Here is a 17297-nt window from a genome sequence, read left to right as displayed (position 1 = left end):
GATTAATTATAAGGTAATTTAATGTGTTATCATGTTGTCAGTAATTTCGCCAGAATCAGCTATTTAGGTCATATTACCGCAGGTGCGGGCCGCCAAATATATACCATTGTGAGCAAAATATGAAAGCCAATTGGCGAGCAATCGGTGAAATCTTCGATGGACAATTTCTGCAGTGTCTACATCGATAACGGAATGTGCTATTATTTGAATTTTAAATAATGGCGTTGCACATATTTATGAATAAAAAAATCCGTATTTAAATTTCTTCCTAAAATATATGATTACAAGGGCAATTGCGTCACTATCTGCATTAGAAAAGATTTTGTTATTAATGTTAAAAATAGTAATATTTCTTCTTCTAATCACGTACTTCTTCTATTGCAAAATATATTCTCATATAATTATGTGTTAAAGTTAAAATTCTCAAAATTAATCTATTAATATTAGATATTTCATGTTTGTGTGAGAAGCAGAAGAATTTAAAGATATTATTATTATAACTTTCTTCAACGTATATTCCCCACGAAAATCTAAATGACTATTGTGCCGTCCACTGTTTGTGTAAGATAGCCGCTTGTTTCATCTAACAGAAGTCAAGTATTGTAGAATACAGACTATAGACTTACCAGGTTCAACAGATAAACATTTGTCACCGTGCGCATCCGCTTGTTTCTCGCCAGGGTGATGAGTACTAAAGAATTCCCGACGATGGAAAGGAAGAAGATTGTACCGTACAGCGGTATAATAAGATTCTCCAGGAGACTGTCTTGGCCTGATGACTGCGGGATGACTGAGGTGTCGTTGGCAATTTCGGAAGTGACGGTGGAGAAGCCGGGAAGGCCGGTAACGATCGACGAGTCATCATCGATCTCTAAAGCATTCAAATATTCTGCGGCGTTATCGGACAGGTTGCGCCCCTGAATCGACATTTTCTTGTCATTCGTGCTCTTCGATCTTTCATTCCCTCCCTCGTCGACTCATAACGCCCATGCCGGCGCGGCGGAAGTATACTCCGGGTACAGCAAATGTTACATCGCTCTGCGATGTCACTTTATTGAGCTGTTATCATACAACTGTGTTCGTGAATGTTTTACTAACTGTTTGCTACATCTGTAACATTTAGGTTCAAAATTGTTCTACGACGGAGTCAGCAACACTTTTTACACGTTTGAAGCATAGCTTAGCGTTTTGTGGCTCTTTTCACGATTTTGACACAGTTTCGCGAACGATTTATTTTTCTTTTACAAATTTTTTAGCAATTAATTATTGTAGCACTCTTTTGAGCAATATTAAAAATTTCGCAGCTTGAAATAAATTAAAAATATAATCGTAACTTTTACTCCGCATTAGCAGTGATTGCAATTTTTTTTGGTCTTCTGAAACTTGCTGTCACGTCTCGATGAATATCTGCAAACAGAACAAAACATATACATATATTAAGCGTCAGATGGTACATCTGTGAGCAATATAGTGTGATTACTGGATGAAGATTTATATATGCGTTTGAATATATAATCTTACAAGTAATTTTTAGCGTCAAATTGTCTATATATAATATATTATTAGACTCTTCTATATAGTTCATATATTCTGTCTATTCCTAAATCTGGCAATAGAAGTTTTCTGAAGAAAATTTGAATTGAAGAAGACATATGCTTTTGTATTACGTGATGAAAGAAAAGTTTAAACTAGTTCCTTTGAGAAATATAATATAAATAAAAAATTAAAAAATTCAGTTTTTGAACTAACTGATTAATAAATTGTGTTTTTTTCATGAGCATGTAAATTCATAAATCTCATTTGCATACTAATGCCCTTGTTTAAAAATTATTGAAGTAATACCTATATGGATATAAGTTTGTCTTTAATTATCTGCTATATACATATAATATGTATCTAACATATTGTGTTATCTTTTTCTCTCTCTCTCTCTCTCTCTCTCTCTCTCTCTCTCTCTCTCTCTCTTTCTCTCTCCATCTCTCTCTTTCTCTCTTTTCCTTTCTGACATTATGCTATTTAAATAGATCACATATATGACACGTTCCATGTTATTAAAGAGCTTGAGTATTATTGCATTAGGCGCTTCTTCGTTGTGCTAATTACGTTTTCTATTATTCATGTGACGCTCGTATTATCAGTTGAAGCGCAAAACTTACATACAAACAAACATGCGATGCACACACATACGCAAAGCTTATTTAATTTGTATTAATTCCACTTTAAGTTATCATTTACGCGATTTTAATATTGTTGAAAAGTTACTTCAACATTTTCTAACTTCGTACGTAAAATGCAAAATATCCTAAAAACGTAGCGGCTACATTTCCTAGACTTAACGCAATTACAAAGCGCAAAACTTACGTACAAACATAAATGCGATGCATCACATACATACGCAAAGTTTATTTAATTTGTATTAATTGCACTTTAAGTTATCATTTACGCGATTTTAATATTGTTGAAAAGTTACTTTAACAATTTCTAACTTTGTACGTAAAATGTAAAATATGCTAAAAACGTAGCGGCTATATATTGCATTTCCTAGACTTAACGCAATTACGAATTTTTATTTATTTACTTTTTCTTTATACTACATTTTTTACGGTTTTTTTATGGTCCGGCAACTTGACCTGCGTTCTTTCAATAAAAAAGTTTTGCGTTATCTGGTCTTTGAGCTCTTTATGTGTCGCTGTTCTTTCGCGTCCACCATCCCAGCCTCTCTTTCGTGGAACATAAGAAATATGGTGCTTATCGCGGGCAGCTCTTTTTCTCACTCGCGCAATTTTCCACCATATTACTGGTAGTGTCAGTCGATGGAGCACATTCGTCGAGGGAAGAGAAACATTACGAGCGTCGTGACACGCGTGCTTTGCTGTACTAATTAATGGAAATTAATTATCTCTATAAAAAACCATTTTATTTAAATATCATAGTTTAAATTTAACGGAATACGTAAAAGCCACTTGCGTCACATATAGGACAAATAAATAATTTACCGTCTTTATTAGTGAACATTTATATTGCGATTTTTGCTTTAATAACTACAATTATAATAATACCATTTTTATTTTACCAGCGATTCGGAAGGTAAAATATATAATTACGTATTAAAAATATGATACGCGAATTGTTTTATTCATCATGTAGAATAATATAGATACTACGAAAAATAATCGAGTTGAAAAAGCGTTCAAAATTACTCAGGTTTTTTTTATCTGTTTAGCTTTTAAATGTCGGCAATAGGAGAATCTGATGTATTTGATATATCCCCTAATCGTACTTGACACTTTGTACATTTCGTCTCTGTTTGCAAAACTGAATGCTGCACGTTTCTTTGTTGCACTACAAAGTTGTGCGTTGCTATCAGTACGATTTAAATGAACTTTTTTCATTTCTCTGAAAATGAAATGAGCTCTGGTAAAATTAATATACGCGCGGATACAAAGATTCAAATGAAGTACTTGAGATAAAAGGTAGAACGTTAACTTTATCGTACATGCATTAAATATTGTCTCTATATTAAAATTAATACTTATATTAAAAATAACGCATTATGTAGAACATCTTAAAAATATCATATTATTGTTATAATTATGAGTTTATAGATTAACCCTGTAATCCTGTTATATTTACGTATAATTTATCATAAAATATGCAGATAATTAAATCAAATTATATCAGTTGTATGTTATATCAGTTTAGTGAATGCTCGCATATTAATTAGCTGTCTACTATTATCGTACAAGTTTTTTCAATAATAAATACCGTTCCATATATAAAACTCAGTTTTCTAAATACGTCGGCGATGGATGATTTAATTAAAAAATAAAAATACGTTCGCCGCAAAGCTCATTAAAAAATGCAGTTTTAATAAAAAATATTTTATCGACAAAACTTGTTATTACATATTGTTCGTTCAAATTTCTTTTTCTCACAAAATATTCAATATACTTACGTGCAATATATCTTCTCTGTATAAGAAAGAATCGGATATTATGTCAAGAATATCATTTTAGATTCATAATATGTCTTTGATCACGTGCAAGATCGTCGGATGACGTGAACATACAATCCCTTTTGTCTTTATATATCTTTCAAGGATATAATATACCGAATACATAATAGATGAATGCATGACGATTATACGGAAACACGCGGCGCTCTATATAGATTAAAAAATAAGCTGCCCGCATTTCTGCAGTGATGACCGATTAAGATTCCGTCCACGAAGAGTCCGATCCGATTTTCGCTCTAGGTCTATACCGCAGTTTCACTTACGAATTGCAATATACAGCCGCGCGACGTGCCGCGGATGTCTGATTTATCATTCATGGTTATCGCCACGGTCGAGTATCAATCATATTCAGCACAATCGATACGAACATAAAGAACAATACGATGCTATACGCTAACGTCCGGCAAATTCCTAAATCACGGCACAAAAAGAGGAAAAAAGGTATTGAATGTTGAGATGCACGAAGTAAAAGCATACCCGAGATGCTCGACCTAATTTTTCGGAAATTTTGACGCGACTATTATGTATATTCCGGGTAATATTTGCACGATAGGCTCGCGAGATGCGGTAACAAATGTATTGTTGCGTGACGATAAAATCGAGGATGGAATTTGCCCGAGGTTTGTACACGTTTTCTGCAACTCATTTACAATGCCTAATCATAGCGACATGGTCTTTTTAACGATTTATGAGTTTCGTTTACTTGTATGTCCTGTATATAATAATTATACTTGCGATTGCGGATTTCAATGAAAACGAATGAATATATTGCTTAATATAGAGATCTCTCCATAAGCATATACTTATCTACATTTATAATTGCAGCAATTTTTATAAAATTGATGCTTTTATTTATTCTGTGTATACCGGGTAAATATTGAGGGAATAAAATATCGCGCAGAGAAATCAAATTGTAAAACGTCTAGTCTTCATGCATCACGATCAATTAATACTCCCGTTTTGTTATTTATTTACGAGTTATTCAGTCGTAAATTAACCGAGTTCTGCTCAAGCTTGTGAAATTTTTGCGATAACGCGCGACAGATTTCTGGAAAATGTTCTACGTGCGGAATTTTACACGATCGATTTTATCATTAGACTATTTCCGCGGCAGCATGCACGCAGAGACGAGTCACTAATTGGAATACAACAGCGGCGGCGCGGCGACGAAGGATATTCGCGGGAATTGATAAATTCTCGCCTTGAACGTTTGACTTCGGGGTTAACCGAGGTCCCGAGGAGAGGCTGGAAGGCCGTTTCGCGAGCTAACGCGTTAAAGCGTTAACGCGCCCGGTGCCTGAGACAGTTTCCACAATTGTTGCCGCGTGCGAACGCCTGAGGGCATACGACGCCTCCGTTTCCCATTTATATACTTCAACACCCCTAGAAGCGGTGAAACGAAAATGAATTTCTGAAACCGTCCGAAATACCGGACTGAATTTCTCTTGTAAACGTATATACACGCTCGAGATACACCGCATCGCGCGACTAAATGGTGAATGACGAAGGTCCTGAACGCGAGAACGTTTCCAATTGAATTTATAATTTGACGCGTCGCGGAGTACACAGAGTATATGTCTTTTCGACAGACGCGCCGGAAGAGAATCCGTGAGGAAAGAATTAACCGTCTCCCGGCTAATTTTTCTCTGAGGAAAAGTTGACATTAATTTTATCACAGACTTTGCGACTGCAGGAAGGTCGTCTTCCATAAAAAATTGAAAGGTCTCTTAGTAAATGAAAGCGTTTAGAACGCTTTTATTTAACATTCCTGGGTGAATATCATACTCTTTCAAATTTTCAAATATTCAGAGTGATGTAGGGTATCCGGGAAATTTTAATGAGTTCATTCTCGAGAGTGGTGGACGTCCGAAGCGACGGAAAAAGTCCGTCACGAACGTGTATATGCGCGTGAAAACGTATCGCTGCAGGCATATACATCTCATCTCGTTTCCCCAGACCACCGAATGAGGACGGTTAGACACGGAAGATATAAACAATGTAGCGCGTCAGATTATTAATGCAGCGCTGCAATAAATGTTCGAAGATACTTCCTGCCATTTGTATGCGCGCTTCACTTTAACGCCTTCGGGTGGATTGCCCAAACTGGTCGGGTCAGGTTGCGCTACGAGAGAGATGTTACGTGCGTTACCGCGCGATCATCACAAAATCATGGTGGGACTGTGACGGTTGATGCACGGACAAGAGAGGAGACATGCATAAAATGTTTTATTACAGTTTTTGTTATCTCTAGCGAATTGATTCCCTATACGTTGGCTCGGAGCAAAAGCTGGAATACGCATACCTACAGCGTTGCTTTTCCTCGTAAATATATTGTATGTATATATTTACATGAACTTATTCTTTTATTCTAGTCGCTTAGCGTCTCAAGCATTTCTACGCAACATTTTTCCGCTAGAATATCTTTTTGATCCTAAGATAAATATTATCTCGTAAAAACTACAATGAAAAAACGCAATATCATATCCGTTGCATGGCACACACGTGCGTGTAAAGTATATTTATATATTTCTTTGAATGTGTAATCCCAATTCGCGTAAAAACACAATCACGCACTACAATGTTGCGACTGTTAAAAATGACTTGTCATCGTTATATGTTCCGTACAATCGTTACGATTATATTGTATGCCATTTATTCGAATAAATTGGAAATTTGCGGTGACATTTGGAATGTAGGGAAATGCCGAGTGTGTTTGCGAATTTCTGTTATTCCATATATGATATGATTTCAGTATTACGCTCGAGCCCCTGCAGCTGGATCATCTATAAACGCTCGTGGATTATTTTATTAGATCGTTATTACAGTTTAGCGCTGCTCAATTAACTTTCCGTCATACGATATCGGAATCAACCTAAAGCTAGAAAGCTCGAATAGTTCGACGGTTCGTTAAACAAAGTATATATATATCTGACATTTAAAATAAATGTAGCGGCATGTATTTTACGCGACATAATATTCCATTAATCTTTATAAAAGATCAAAAGGACCTTTACAAAAGGTTAAAATGTAAATTTGCTTGACTCCTTAGACCTTGTCTTCAATCAAATTCCTTACTCCATTCTAATTTTGCAATATATAACTCTTAATTAGTTGATCAATAAGTTTATTTAGCTACTTATTTGGCTACGTTTATTTTATGTAAGTATTTTAGTAAGTATCTATTAAAATTTATGTATGTATTTGTTCAAACATGCCGTATATATATAGTATATATATATATATATATATATATATATACTTATATATTAAAATTAGTAATCAAATGCGCAGAGTTGAAATTATTATTACCTGTATTGATCATGCACAGTAGCTGCAAGGCTAATTTCTTCCGTTTAAACACAATTATTTCTCCACTCTGTTGATCAACATTCGAACGTGGTCCCAACAGTATGTGACAAATATCGTTACCTCTATGCAAGGATGTATTTCTACACTAATTTAGCAAATAACGTTTAATAGACCATGACATGGTTAAAAAGATCAAAGACCATGTGTGGTAGGAGTATTGATTAATCATTAAATAATATGGACAGATAAAAACTCTTTATTTAAAAATTCTTTATTGTCAGCATATCTAATTATTAACGATCCCAATTAACGATACCATAATGACATTAATGTTTTCGTCTCAATCTATCATCGACCTAAAGTTCCATTAATTACGGTTTGGAATTTAGTGATTAACTTTTTATGTAGCTAATGTATGCTATGTACGCTATATGTATAATATTTTTTGAGCCCACCTTGTACAGTTTGATGAACAGTCATAAATTATATTGCATTAAATGTGAAAAGTCGCAGATTATATGTACGACGATTGACACAAGCTTTTACGAAACGCCATCATTTTCAGCGATATCAAAAGGCATCAATCAGTTCTTGATACCTTTTCCAATCTGATCTTCCTGTCTTTCAGAAGCACCCTGGTCAATTTATAACACAGACAGAGTTCGTAAGAGAAATAAAAATAATGTGTAACGATCATTTCGATACGTTAAAATCATTCGCGATATTTCAGTTTAGTGTCTCTTCTTTTAAATTTGATTACATGATAAAGGCTGTGGCACACAAATTGATACAAAAGCGTACATATGCACAATACATAAATTCGTTACATGTGACGTGCTTAATACACGATTCACATTGTGCGCCACAATTTATGTTAAGTATTTCCGCCGCCAAGACATTTTGCGTTATACACTCATGCGCTTTGTAGTATAACTTGCCAAATATTAGTATAATTCGCCATTAGTCATCACAAAATGGTAGGCTCTTTAAGGCTAATCACGTTCTTTATGCACCAATAATGATTAACGTACATACCATTAAGACCATCATGTGTATATAAAGACTATTTTATATGTAAATAGCATTTCTATAGCATTGCACGGATATTTGAAATTAATAACCATGAAAATATGCACAATGCGTGCGACACATGCAGCACATCGATACCTAAATGATGGGTAAATAGATATATACGATAGATTGCTAAAACTATACCATGGTCCTATATGGTCGAATAATAGAAGTATATAAGCATAGATAATACAAGAAAAGCTTGCATTTGATATAAAATGTCAGTTCTTGATACTTTCTTCGGCACGATTTTTAATATAAAGATTAATTTAAAATATAGCTAATAATTTTATAGTCAGATAATAATAATTTAAAAGTGTTATTTTGATATTCCATAATTTAACAACATTAAATTTATTAAAAATCTCACTTAAAAAGTTAAATATACTCGACTAATTAAATTGTTATGAGTTTTCCATACTCACCGATATTTCGAATGTTGCGACGCACCAGTTAAAACTTCGTATTCTGTAAAATCGGTCACTTCGCTATCCAAACATGTACAACAGACAGTCCCGTTTGTGGATATTGCACTATGACAAAAATAAACACGATCACGATTTTGTCCCAGCTTTAATATTTTACACCGCGCGGAGAATCCAAGTTAATTGTCCGGAAACGGCACATTAGGACGGCACATTATTTTAATTGTATTTGAAACAATTTTACGAGCTACATATGCTAACAAAAAATAAATCTAAATAAAAAATGCATAACTTTTAACTGCGCGACGCTTTTGCGATAAGCTATACTTGTGCAAGAAGAGGGACGGCGTTTAAGAGAGTTCATCGAAAGGAGCTCACCTTTCGGAATAGTCGACTTGTTACTTTGAATAAAGAATTTCTTTATTATTTCCCACGTTATCGCATCAGCCGTTAGAAAGCTAAGAGTGCTTAACTGTGTGTCTGTCGATCGTTAAAAGTTGCTTCAAGTTTCAACCGATTAATTACGAAGAGCAGAATATCTTTTTTTCCTCGTCGACTAACTTTTTACTTTTGTTCGTTCTTGTCATAAATGGTATCGAATTTTATATAATAGTTCGAATTTCATACAATAGTTCGGAAAGAGAGAAAAAGAGGGAAATAATTATAGAACCGCAGTCTCAGTAATTGATAAATTATCTAACTTATACTTTAGATATATTTTATCTCAATCTGAGTACGTTTGTGAACGAAGCAGAATTTATCGCATCGTGCATATAAATGCCTTTCATATAAATACCAATCTGCGTTACTACGTCCTTCACTCATTTGTCGTAACTCTTTCAGATTTTACATAACGTCACTTGAAATGATACTTCAGCTCACGTATTGTCATCTAGTACCATTTGCGTGCATATGTATGTGTGAACACGTAATAAAAAATAAGTAGCTTAATTTATATTTTATTATTACTTTTTTATAATTATTTTTGTAAATTACGATGTAATTGTCCAAGTGTTATGAAATCATCAGTTTTATAAGAATCATTTTATAATTGTTTTTTATTATGTTAATTTTGCATCACTTATTAGAGAGATTATTACTGATCTTTACTTCATATTTGTGAACAATATCAGAGAATAAAGTTCTCGTTTAATTATCAAGTTAGTATAGTTAGCTATACTGTTGATATACTTTGAGAAAGAGCACCACCAAAGTTTAATATTTTCACTGGTAAGAGGATAATTACTTCTCTATCCACTTTCTATTTGCACATTTAATTACGATAGAGATTTGGGTATCCCGCTATTTAACATTCTTTACAGCGCAAATTTATATGATTATTAATCCTATAATTATTATACGATCGAGGATTAATTTTCAACAACGAATGATTGATTTTTAATATAACACAGTTATAAATAAATAAATAAAATTTACAAAGAGCGGCGTTTATATCTTTATCACTAACAATTTTTATTTATTTATATCCAGCTGAATCTGTGTGTGTGTGTGTGTGTGTGTGTGTTCACAGAACATTGAAAACTGTATTCCAGAAACGTGCAATAATCGATTGCTATTTGTCGATGTTAAAATTCATATTTAACGTTCGCTAATATAAGAGACGTTTTATTTATTTTTGATTGATATCACAAAGATTTAATTTTACGCATCCGAGGCTAAACGTTTCTCGCGGCCGACAGCTAGTAGTAACAGTCGACGTGTGGTACCGGCATCAGCGACGCGTACGCGACGGATCTGCGCCGCTGACTGAAACCAGGCCGGCTCCGGACTACCGTCCGGGATACCGCACACCTCGCCGACTCCGTGGCCAATCGTGAACGCGCCGTGTGTCTTCGTGTTCCTCACGTCACCCTTGTGCACGCATCCCCGTGTGAAAATTGCGTTAGGGCTTTGATAAGGCCCCTGTTAATTTTCCCTAACTTTGTTTAGGCCCTAATGTGGAAGCCCAATAAGAACCCTTTAAGGCCGGTCACGCTTTTTCACTGAGGGCCCTTAGAGGCTAAATAGTCAGGGCCTTGATAATTGCCTTATGAAATCCCTTAATACATATTAATGACTCGATTAACAAATATTTACGTAAAGTAGACTTATAGTGACTTAATAATACGACTATATAACTTAATAATGCAGATAATTGATTATAAGGTTCTTGAAGAGGGAAAATAATGGTAAAAACATTGATCCTTAATACTTCCACTGTTATTAGTACTAACATTCCAGATAACGTTGTACTTTTGAGCAATGGATATGTAGCAAAAATTAAAAAAAATTTTGGATACAATAAATCTCAAGACTCTCTGTTTATTGAAGCAAAAGCCTGGAAAACAAAAACAGATGTATTTACTTATCCGACACAGTCACGTAAAGTCCATGTATGGAAAAGTGAAACAAAGACTTCCGTGGATGTTGTTTGCCTAATAATAAATATCGAACAAAAATTAGTTGCATTAAAACTCTCAAACCAACTTAATGGAAGAGTTCACACATATGTACTGCCATTACTTCATGTATAGTAGAATAATGTTATATTTATAATATAACATTATTATTTTTTAAATATATATAATATAAATAAATATATAATGTAATATAATATATAATGTTATATTTAATAAATATATAATCTCTATTTTTTTTAAAAATCGCTACCTTGATCAAGTCCCACCAAGGCCCTTATTAGGTTTCCTTATTTAGGCCACACATTAATTGAGCTACCTAAAACTGATATCGCCCTACTGGGACCTAGCCTGGCACTAATGTGGAAATCCTTATTAGGGAACCCACGTGTAAGCCCTTAAAGGCCCCGAAGCTTATTAAGGTTGCCTTAGCAATTTTCCACACGCATCAATCCTTACGCAATATCACAGTATAAATATTTCTTCATGTGATCGACCGACCCAGTTGACAGTTGACACTACGTGCGCCCGCCGGCGTATTATCGCGCAAACGAAATAGTTTCTTCGAACGCACACGAATATAGTATTGCGAGACGTATCGCTCGAGGCGGTCAGATATTTCCTACGAATGAATAAGAGTGTACAATTTCCCTTCGTATCGAGACGACGAGAATTATATACGCCAATTCGAATTGCTCGACGTTTGAGCAAACTCTCTCGCTTAGCCGCGCGCAGCGGCTGGAACAAAATATAAAAGATACAATACCGTACAAGACTACGAGGGTTGGAAATAAGATACCGGCAAAACATTTTATATACTACCGTGAGATTTATTGTTGCGGAAAGTAGCATTACATTTCTCCAGTATAATCCTCTCTCCAATGTACACAAGATTCTACTATATATCCGGAAAGCTACGTGTCGAAGGCGTCAGACACCATCAGCAGAGACATTTTTGTTGATGTGTGTAATAGAACGCTCCACACTGCTTGTAGAATAACGTCTCGTGCGCGAAAACGCCCACCTACCGCGCGCGTCCCACAAGCCGATATGGCATTGCTCGAGTGCTTGCCTTGCTTTCTCAAAATCTTGCCAGCGTTCTTTAAACGTTACATGCTCTGGTCTCCACTATTATCCATCCCACCTTGACAAACATCCGTCTTTAGGTCAGAGAGAATTCTGTTTAACATATTCAACTTCAAAACCTAATAGTAGACTAACAATTAAAGTAATTTAAATCGACCGTAACTGGCAATATATAACATCTTTACCGATGTGAACATTGAAAAACCGTGAGCCAACTTGGTTTGTCGGATTCACACAGCACATTTTCAGAACATCATCGAGACATTATTAACTTCGACCATAGGTTTTGGTCAGTTGATGTAATTTCTAAATTCAATAGTTTAATTTTTTATTGCGAAAAAATATTACCCCAGCCAGGGTCCTGGGTATAACAATTAAATTACTTTAATTGTTATTCTATTCACTGGCAAAATAAATTTATTATTCTGTCTAATAGTAGACGCTTATATCCTAATGATATGAGCGTGTACAAATATATGCATACGTTGTAGACCGAACAAACTCACTACTACTAATTCTAGAAGATAACCACGCCAAATATTTGAATAGCGCAAAATAGCAATATACAGTCACTACTTTGTATCTGACTCTCGCGCGTGCACGCATTTATTTTTATCTTTAAAAGGCAATTTTTCTAACTTTTTAAAGCCAGCGGAGTAATTTCACGGAAAGGTCAAAACACATTTTGAGACATATATGTATTTACAAAAATAAACGAAAAACGTTCAGCTGACATGCCCAAGTCTATAAGTCAACTTTGACGAGAAAACAAACTGATTGTTTCAAGTCAGACTTTATTTTGATTTTCTGCGAAAGACATATACCGTGCTTTTACGTTTTTGGATATAATTTTCATAAAAGATCACAGAATCACGTATATAAAAATGTTACTCAAAATAAAAACATCTGTTTCTCACTATGCATGTTTTATCCTCATTAGGATCAGTTTGTGGATTCATGTTAATATGCATCTGAATATTTTTTTATTTCCTTATATACTACAAGTCTCTTTCTTGACTCTTTTAAATTATCTTATACATATTTTCGAATAAAGTCACATTTCGCGATCGACGCTGGCTGATAAACAAAGTGAATGGAAGAAAAAAAACATGGATGCGATGGCGACTTTTCCCGTAGCAACGCGGCCTCTAACTGTCGCCTGTAACTTCACCTTCGCGAGGTAGATCGATGAGTAATTACGTGACACATGTGTTAGACGACACGGGCGGGTGCGACATGGAATCTTGCAATTTTCTTCCATCCCCTTTATTTGTTCCACGTGGGATCGCCGGTTGCACGCGTGACCTCCTGTGAGTCGGATAATGACTCTAATGAGGCGCCGTATGTTTTGCGCTATTGATGCTCCAATATTCGTAGGGCCTCGACAGCACGAGGAGCAAGATGGAACGAGTAAAAATGAATAATCGTTGGCGCCGCTCGCTCTTGTTTGTCAACCCGGCAGTTAAATAGCACGTTAAATAACATTTCAGAGATCTCATGTGTACCCTATGTAAAGGGAAAAGGAGGGTTACATCGTTCAAATAAACTGTATACAGATCGTGCTCTGAGCATCGTACACTTTCTTATACAGAGTGATTAATCATCTTGCACGATAGAGGGATGAAAGTAACGGGAGAGATGAAAAATCATAGATGTGCCGGATTTTGTGGTTTAAATTTACAATTCAATAATATGCAGCGTCGAGTCTGCCGTGAAAAATTATGCTGCTGCGAATTATAAATTATAAATATACGTAATACAAATTTGCACGGACCAAAGATGATTTTATATGGAAACAAATGTTATTACGGTAGAAAAATAATTAATATGCGCATCTCCATTATGTTGCAAACATATATGAAGGCAAATTAAAGTCACATGTGCAAATGAGAGCCGGTTGCATCCGTATAAAGTTGCAAAATCGGATAACTTTCGTCCGAGCACTCAGTAATGCAAATATCTATATAATTAATATCGTAACCGCATATATATATAAGCGTTTTGCCGCAAGTTTCGTCTCAGATTACCGATTTGGTTTGGTACACGTTAGGTACGTCTTGCTTTGTGGCTCGCCGCTTTGCGAACACGATGTAACGTACGTGTATCTCAAACTTTCTAACTGCAAGTTCCACGTCCAAGTTTGACACATCTCGCTCCTTTCTAATTACGCATTCAGATATGCACGTCGAAATGTACGTTAGAACATTACATCACTTAAACCATTAGTGTCGTATGCGATATGATTGATCGCAATTAAATCTCATTTTGCCTTCTCGAAGATTTGTAATGCAGATCACCTCTCTTTCATCACATCTCTCAATTTTCCACAATTAATTACATTCCGAGATATTTTTTGCCTTTTAGTCGGTATCTAAAGTAGTCGGTCGGGGTTCGCCCTGTGTAACTCTCCAAATTATGCATATGGTGCATGGAATAAATTATCAGACGGCGCGGCGGCTGCTTTAAATTCCGCATAAATGCGCGATTACGGAAATCGCGCAGAATCCCTTTTATCAAAGAATGTCTGTATATTAAATATTCCGCCATGCCACCTTATTTTTGGCCGAATTGTTGACGGTACACGAAATACATGCAAATTCCGCTGGAACATTCAAATAGCATTAGCGCATACTTCCTTGTACGCGAGATACTTTGTTATCATCTCGAAAACTTTCTCCGTCCCCATCTGCGGGCACGAGCTCAGGTGGCAGCTCTAATACAATTTTCTTAGATCACTTCATTGCCCCTAAACGGGTTCTATGATATACGTAAATAAATTTTCCAAACGGTGAAATACGACCGAACGAAATTACATTAAGACAAGTACGTAAATGGAGTTTTTGTCCAATTTTTTTTGGCGTCTTGAAATTTTTATTTACTTAATTAATAAACAGAGGGCATAAAACATATCACATTGTCAATATTTTGCAAAACCTTGTAATAATAAATAAATATCTGGTTTAATGTTGTTTAAACAAATAAAAATAAATATTTAAATAAAAGCTGTGTGTGCATGTTTATCTATTTACTCGGCAGAACATAAATAAAGCTATATATCAGGAGGGAGACTACAAATTTAAAAAATAAACATATAACTTACCACGAGATTACGACAAATATTTTATGAATATTTATATTCTCCTCTTTACAATTGATACAAATGTGTAATAATACTAATAATAGATATATGTATATCATTTTTCTATTATTATCTATAACGTTAAATATAAAATTTGTGCATTATTGATCTGTCACATGAAATATATTTTTTGCCTTTTTTGTATTTTACATCCGATCTTTACGCGCTTATAGAAACATGAAACTCCGGAAAGTTTGAAAGAGATTGAAACCTGATTATACGGGTACATTTAGCGAGGCCTCTATTTTATCGTCAGACCCAGGTGGACTACTTTATACTTTTTTCTTTCTTTATTAGCATTTCTCGTGCCTGAGCGGGACCATCGCTCATAGTCTGTTAAAACTCGCTCGGTAATTTAATCTTTAAGTTGGCTCGAAAGTATGTCTACATCAATAAATCGAATTTAATGCACAATGCAGTATTGGAAAAAATAATTAATATTTATATAGGCCGCACGCGCCGGATGAGAAAGAAAAAAGACCGACAGGAATGTAATCTAGGCTGAAAATTAACTGCCTACGCGCGTGCTGTCGTGCTCAATAACTCAAAATCTACAATTGCGCGCGAGTTAATTAACCCGAGCCCTGATGTGAGTCCATCTGGGAAAACGCTGGCGCGCGAGTCTGTAAACTTTCCATCGTTAATTCATAACGCTTTCCACTACCTCGAAACGAAATTCCGAAGCGATCGAAAATCTGGATCGTGCGGATCGCGCAGAGAAAGAGAAATTCCGAATCGGATCGAAAGTCTGAGCAAGCCGGAACCGGCACCCTTCTTATCCGCATCCGCTTCCATCGCGAAGGCGGACTCCTAGTCGCTTCACTCTCGCCAATCGCACCGGGTGTGTAGGTAAACGCGTCTGCGAATAAAGAACATCGATCGCGATCGGAAATAGCAACACAGTTTTTTAACCTTTTTGAATCGATCACTTGTCAGAAAGGCGATCGTCGCGAAAAGGTCGCCGTTGTAGTCAATTAAATCGAAGCGCGAGGTCGACGTCAGCATCGACGCGCTGTGATACAATCTCATTTCCCTTCGCCCCATTATCGAGGCAACAATCATATTAATATCATTAGCGATATGCATCGAGGATATGTCTCTGTGCGTATATGTATACAGATATGCGGGTTACGACTTGTGTCAGTAACAGCTTCTCTCCTTATATATACATACATCTGTGTGTGTGTGTGTGTGTGTGTGTTACACGAATCTCCTGATAAAAATTCTTAAAAGAGAAATATCCTATCATACTATAAAATATATGAATCAAATATTTGTTCACAAGTGATTTAGTAAGCTGGCGTTGTGGGACAAAAATATAGGTATATAGGAGGATTTTAAATGGCTGGATAAACGTTTAATTTCAGGACGTGAGTTTTCGTCAGATTGCATCTATCTGAAACGCTTTTTCTCAAAAAGAAAAAAACTTGTTTCTCTCAAAATTAAATTCATAAAAAACACGATTTAATTGCAAACACAATTGTGTGTATCAAAAGAATGTTGTGCAATGTTTATACCTGGGCACGATTTTTTTAATACATATAATAATATATAAATTCTGATAATGACATATTCATTAGCAGAAACCATTTCTGGTAAAAACACGAGCTCAAGTATAAATATTACAGAAAAATTCTTCTAATACACACAATTTGTGTTTGAGATTATCCACGTTCGGATAAATAATTTGTTTTGCAATCCGGCGGAATTTCATACTCTGAAATTCAACGTTTATGCCTACTTTCGAATCTTTCTAGCCACTCAGAATTCGTCTGCCGATTTCGAACGGCAAATACAGAGGACTCGTGGCAAGAGATACTCTCGGTGGGTTGCTA

The 17297-nt window shown here is 35.4% G+C and overlaps 1 protein-coding gene across 7 annotated transcripts in view; it reads right to left on the bottom strand.

Moving 5' to 3' along the window:
• The window catches only part of LOC143907852 (cholecystokinin receptor type A), a 33796-nt gene extending 23196 nt beyond the window's left edge, over window positions 1-10600 (bottom strand). For 4 of the 7 annotated variants that reach the window (XR_013259994.1, XM_077424868.1, XM_077424871.1 and 1 more), the window contains exons 1-3: window positions 9199-10600; window positions 8821-8928; window positions 627-1407 (exon numbers count right to left, since the gene is read on the bottom strand). Coding sequence is in view for 5 of the 7 variants with exons in the window: in XM_077424868.1 (XP_077280994.1) it covers window positions 627-929 (303 nt within the window). In the remaining 2 variants the exon portion in view is untranslated. Of the gene's footprint in view, window positions 1-626; window positions 1408-8820; window positions 8929-9198 lie in introns of those variants that run through there. The other 3 variants (XM_077424869.1, XM_077424870.1, XM_077424875.1) reach the window with 3 other exon arrangements.
• Window positions 10601-17297: the final 6697 nt, after the last annotated feature.

Source organism: Temnothorax americanus, unplaced genomic scaffold (assembly GCF_048541705.1).
Source record: "Temnothorax americanus isolate GAGA-0224 unplaced genomic scaffold, ASM4854170v1 Scaffold9, whole genome shotgun sequence".
Classification (NCBI taxonomy): domain Eukaryota; kingdom Metazoa; phylum Arthropoda; class Insecta; order Hymenoptera; family Formicidae; genus Temnothorax; species Temnothorax americanus.
The sequence above is the reverse complement of the archived record's forward strand: the minus strand, read 5'-3'. Positions and strand labels throughout refer to the sequence as shown.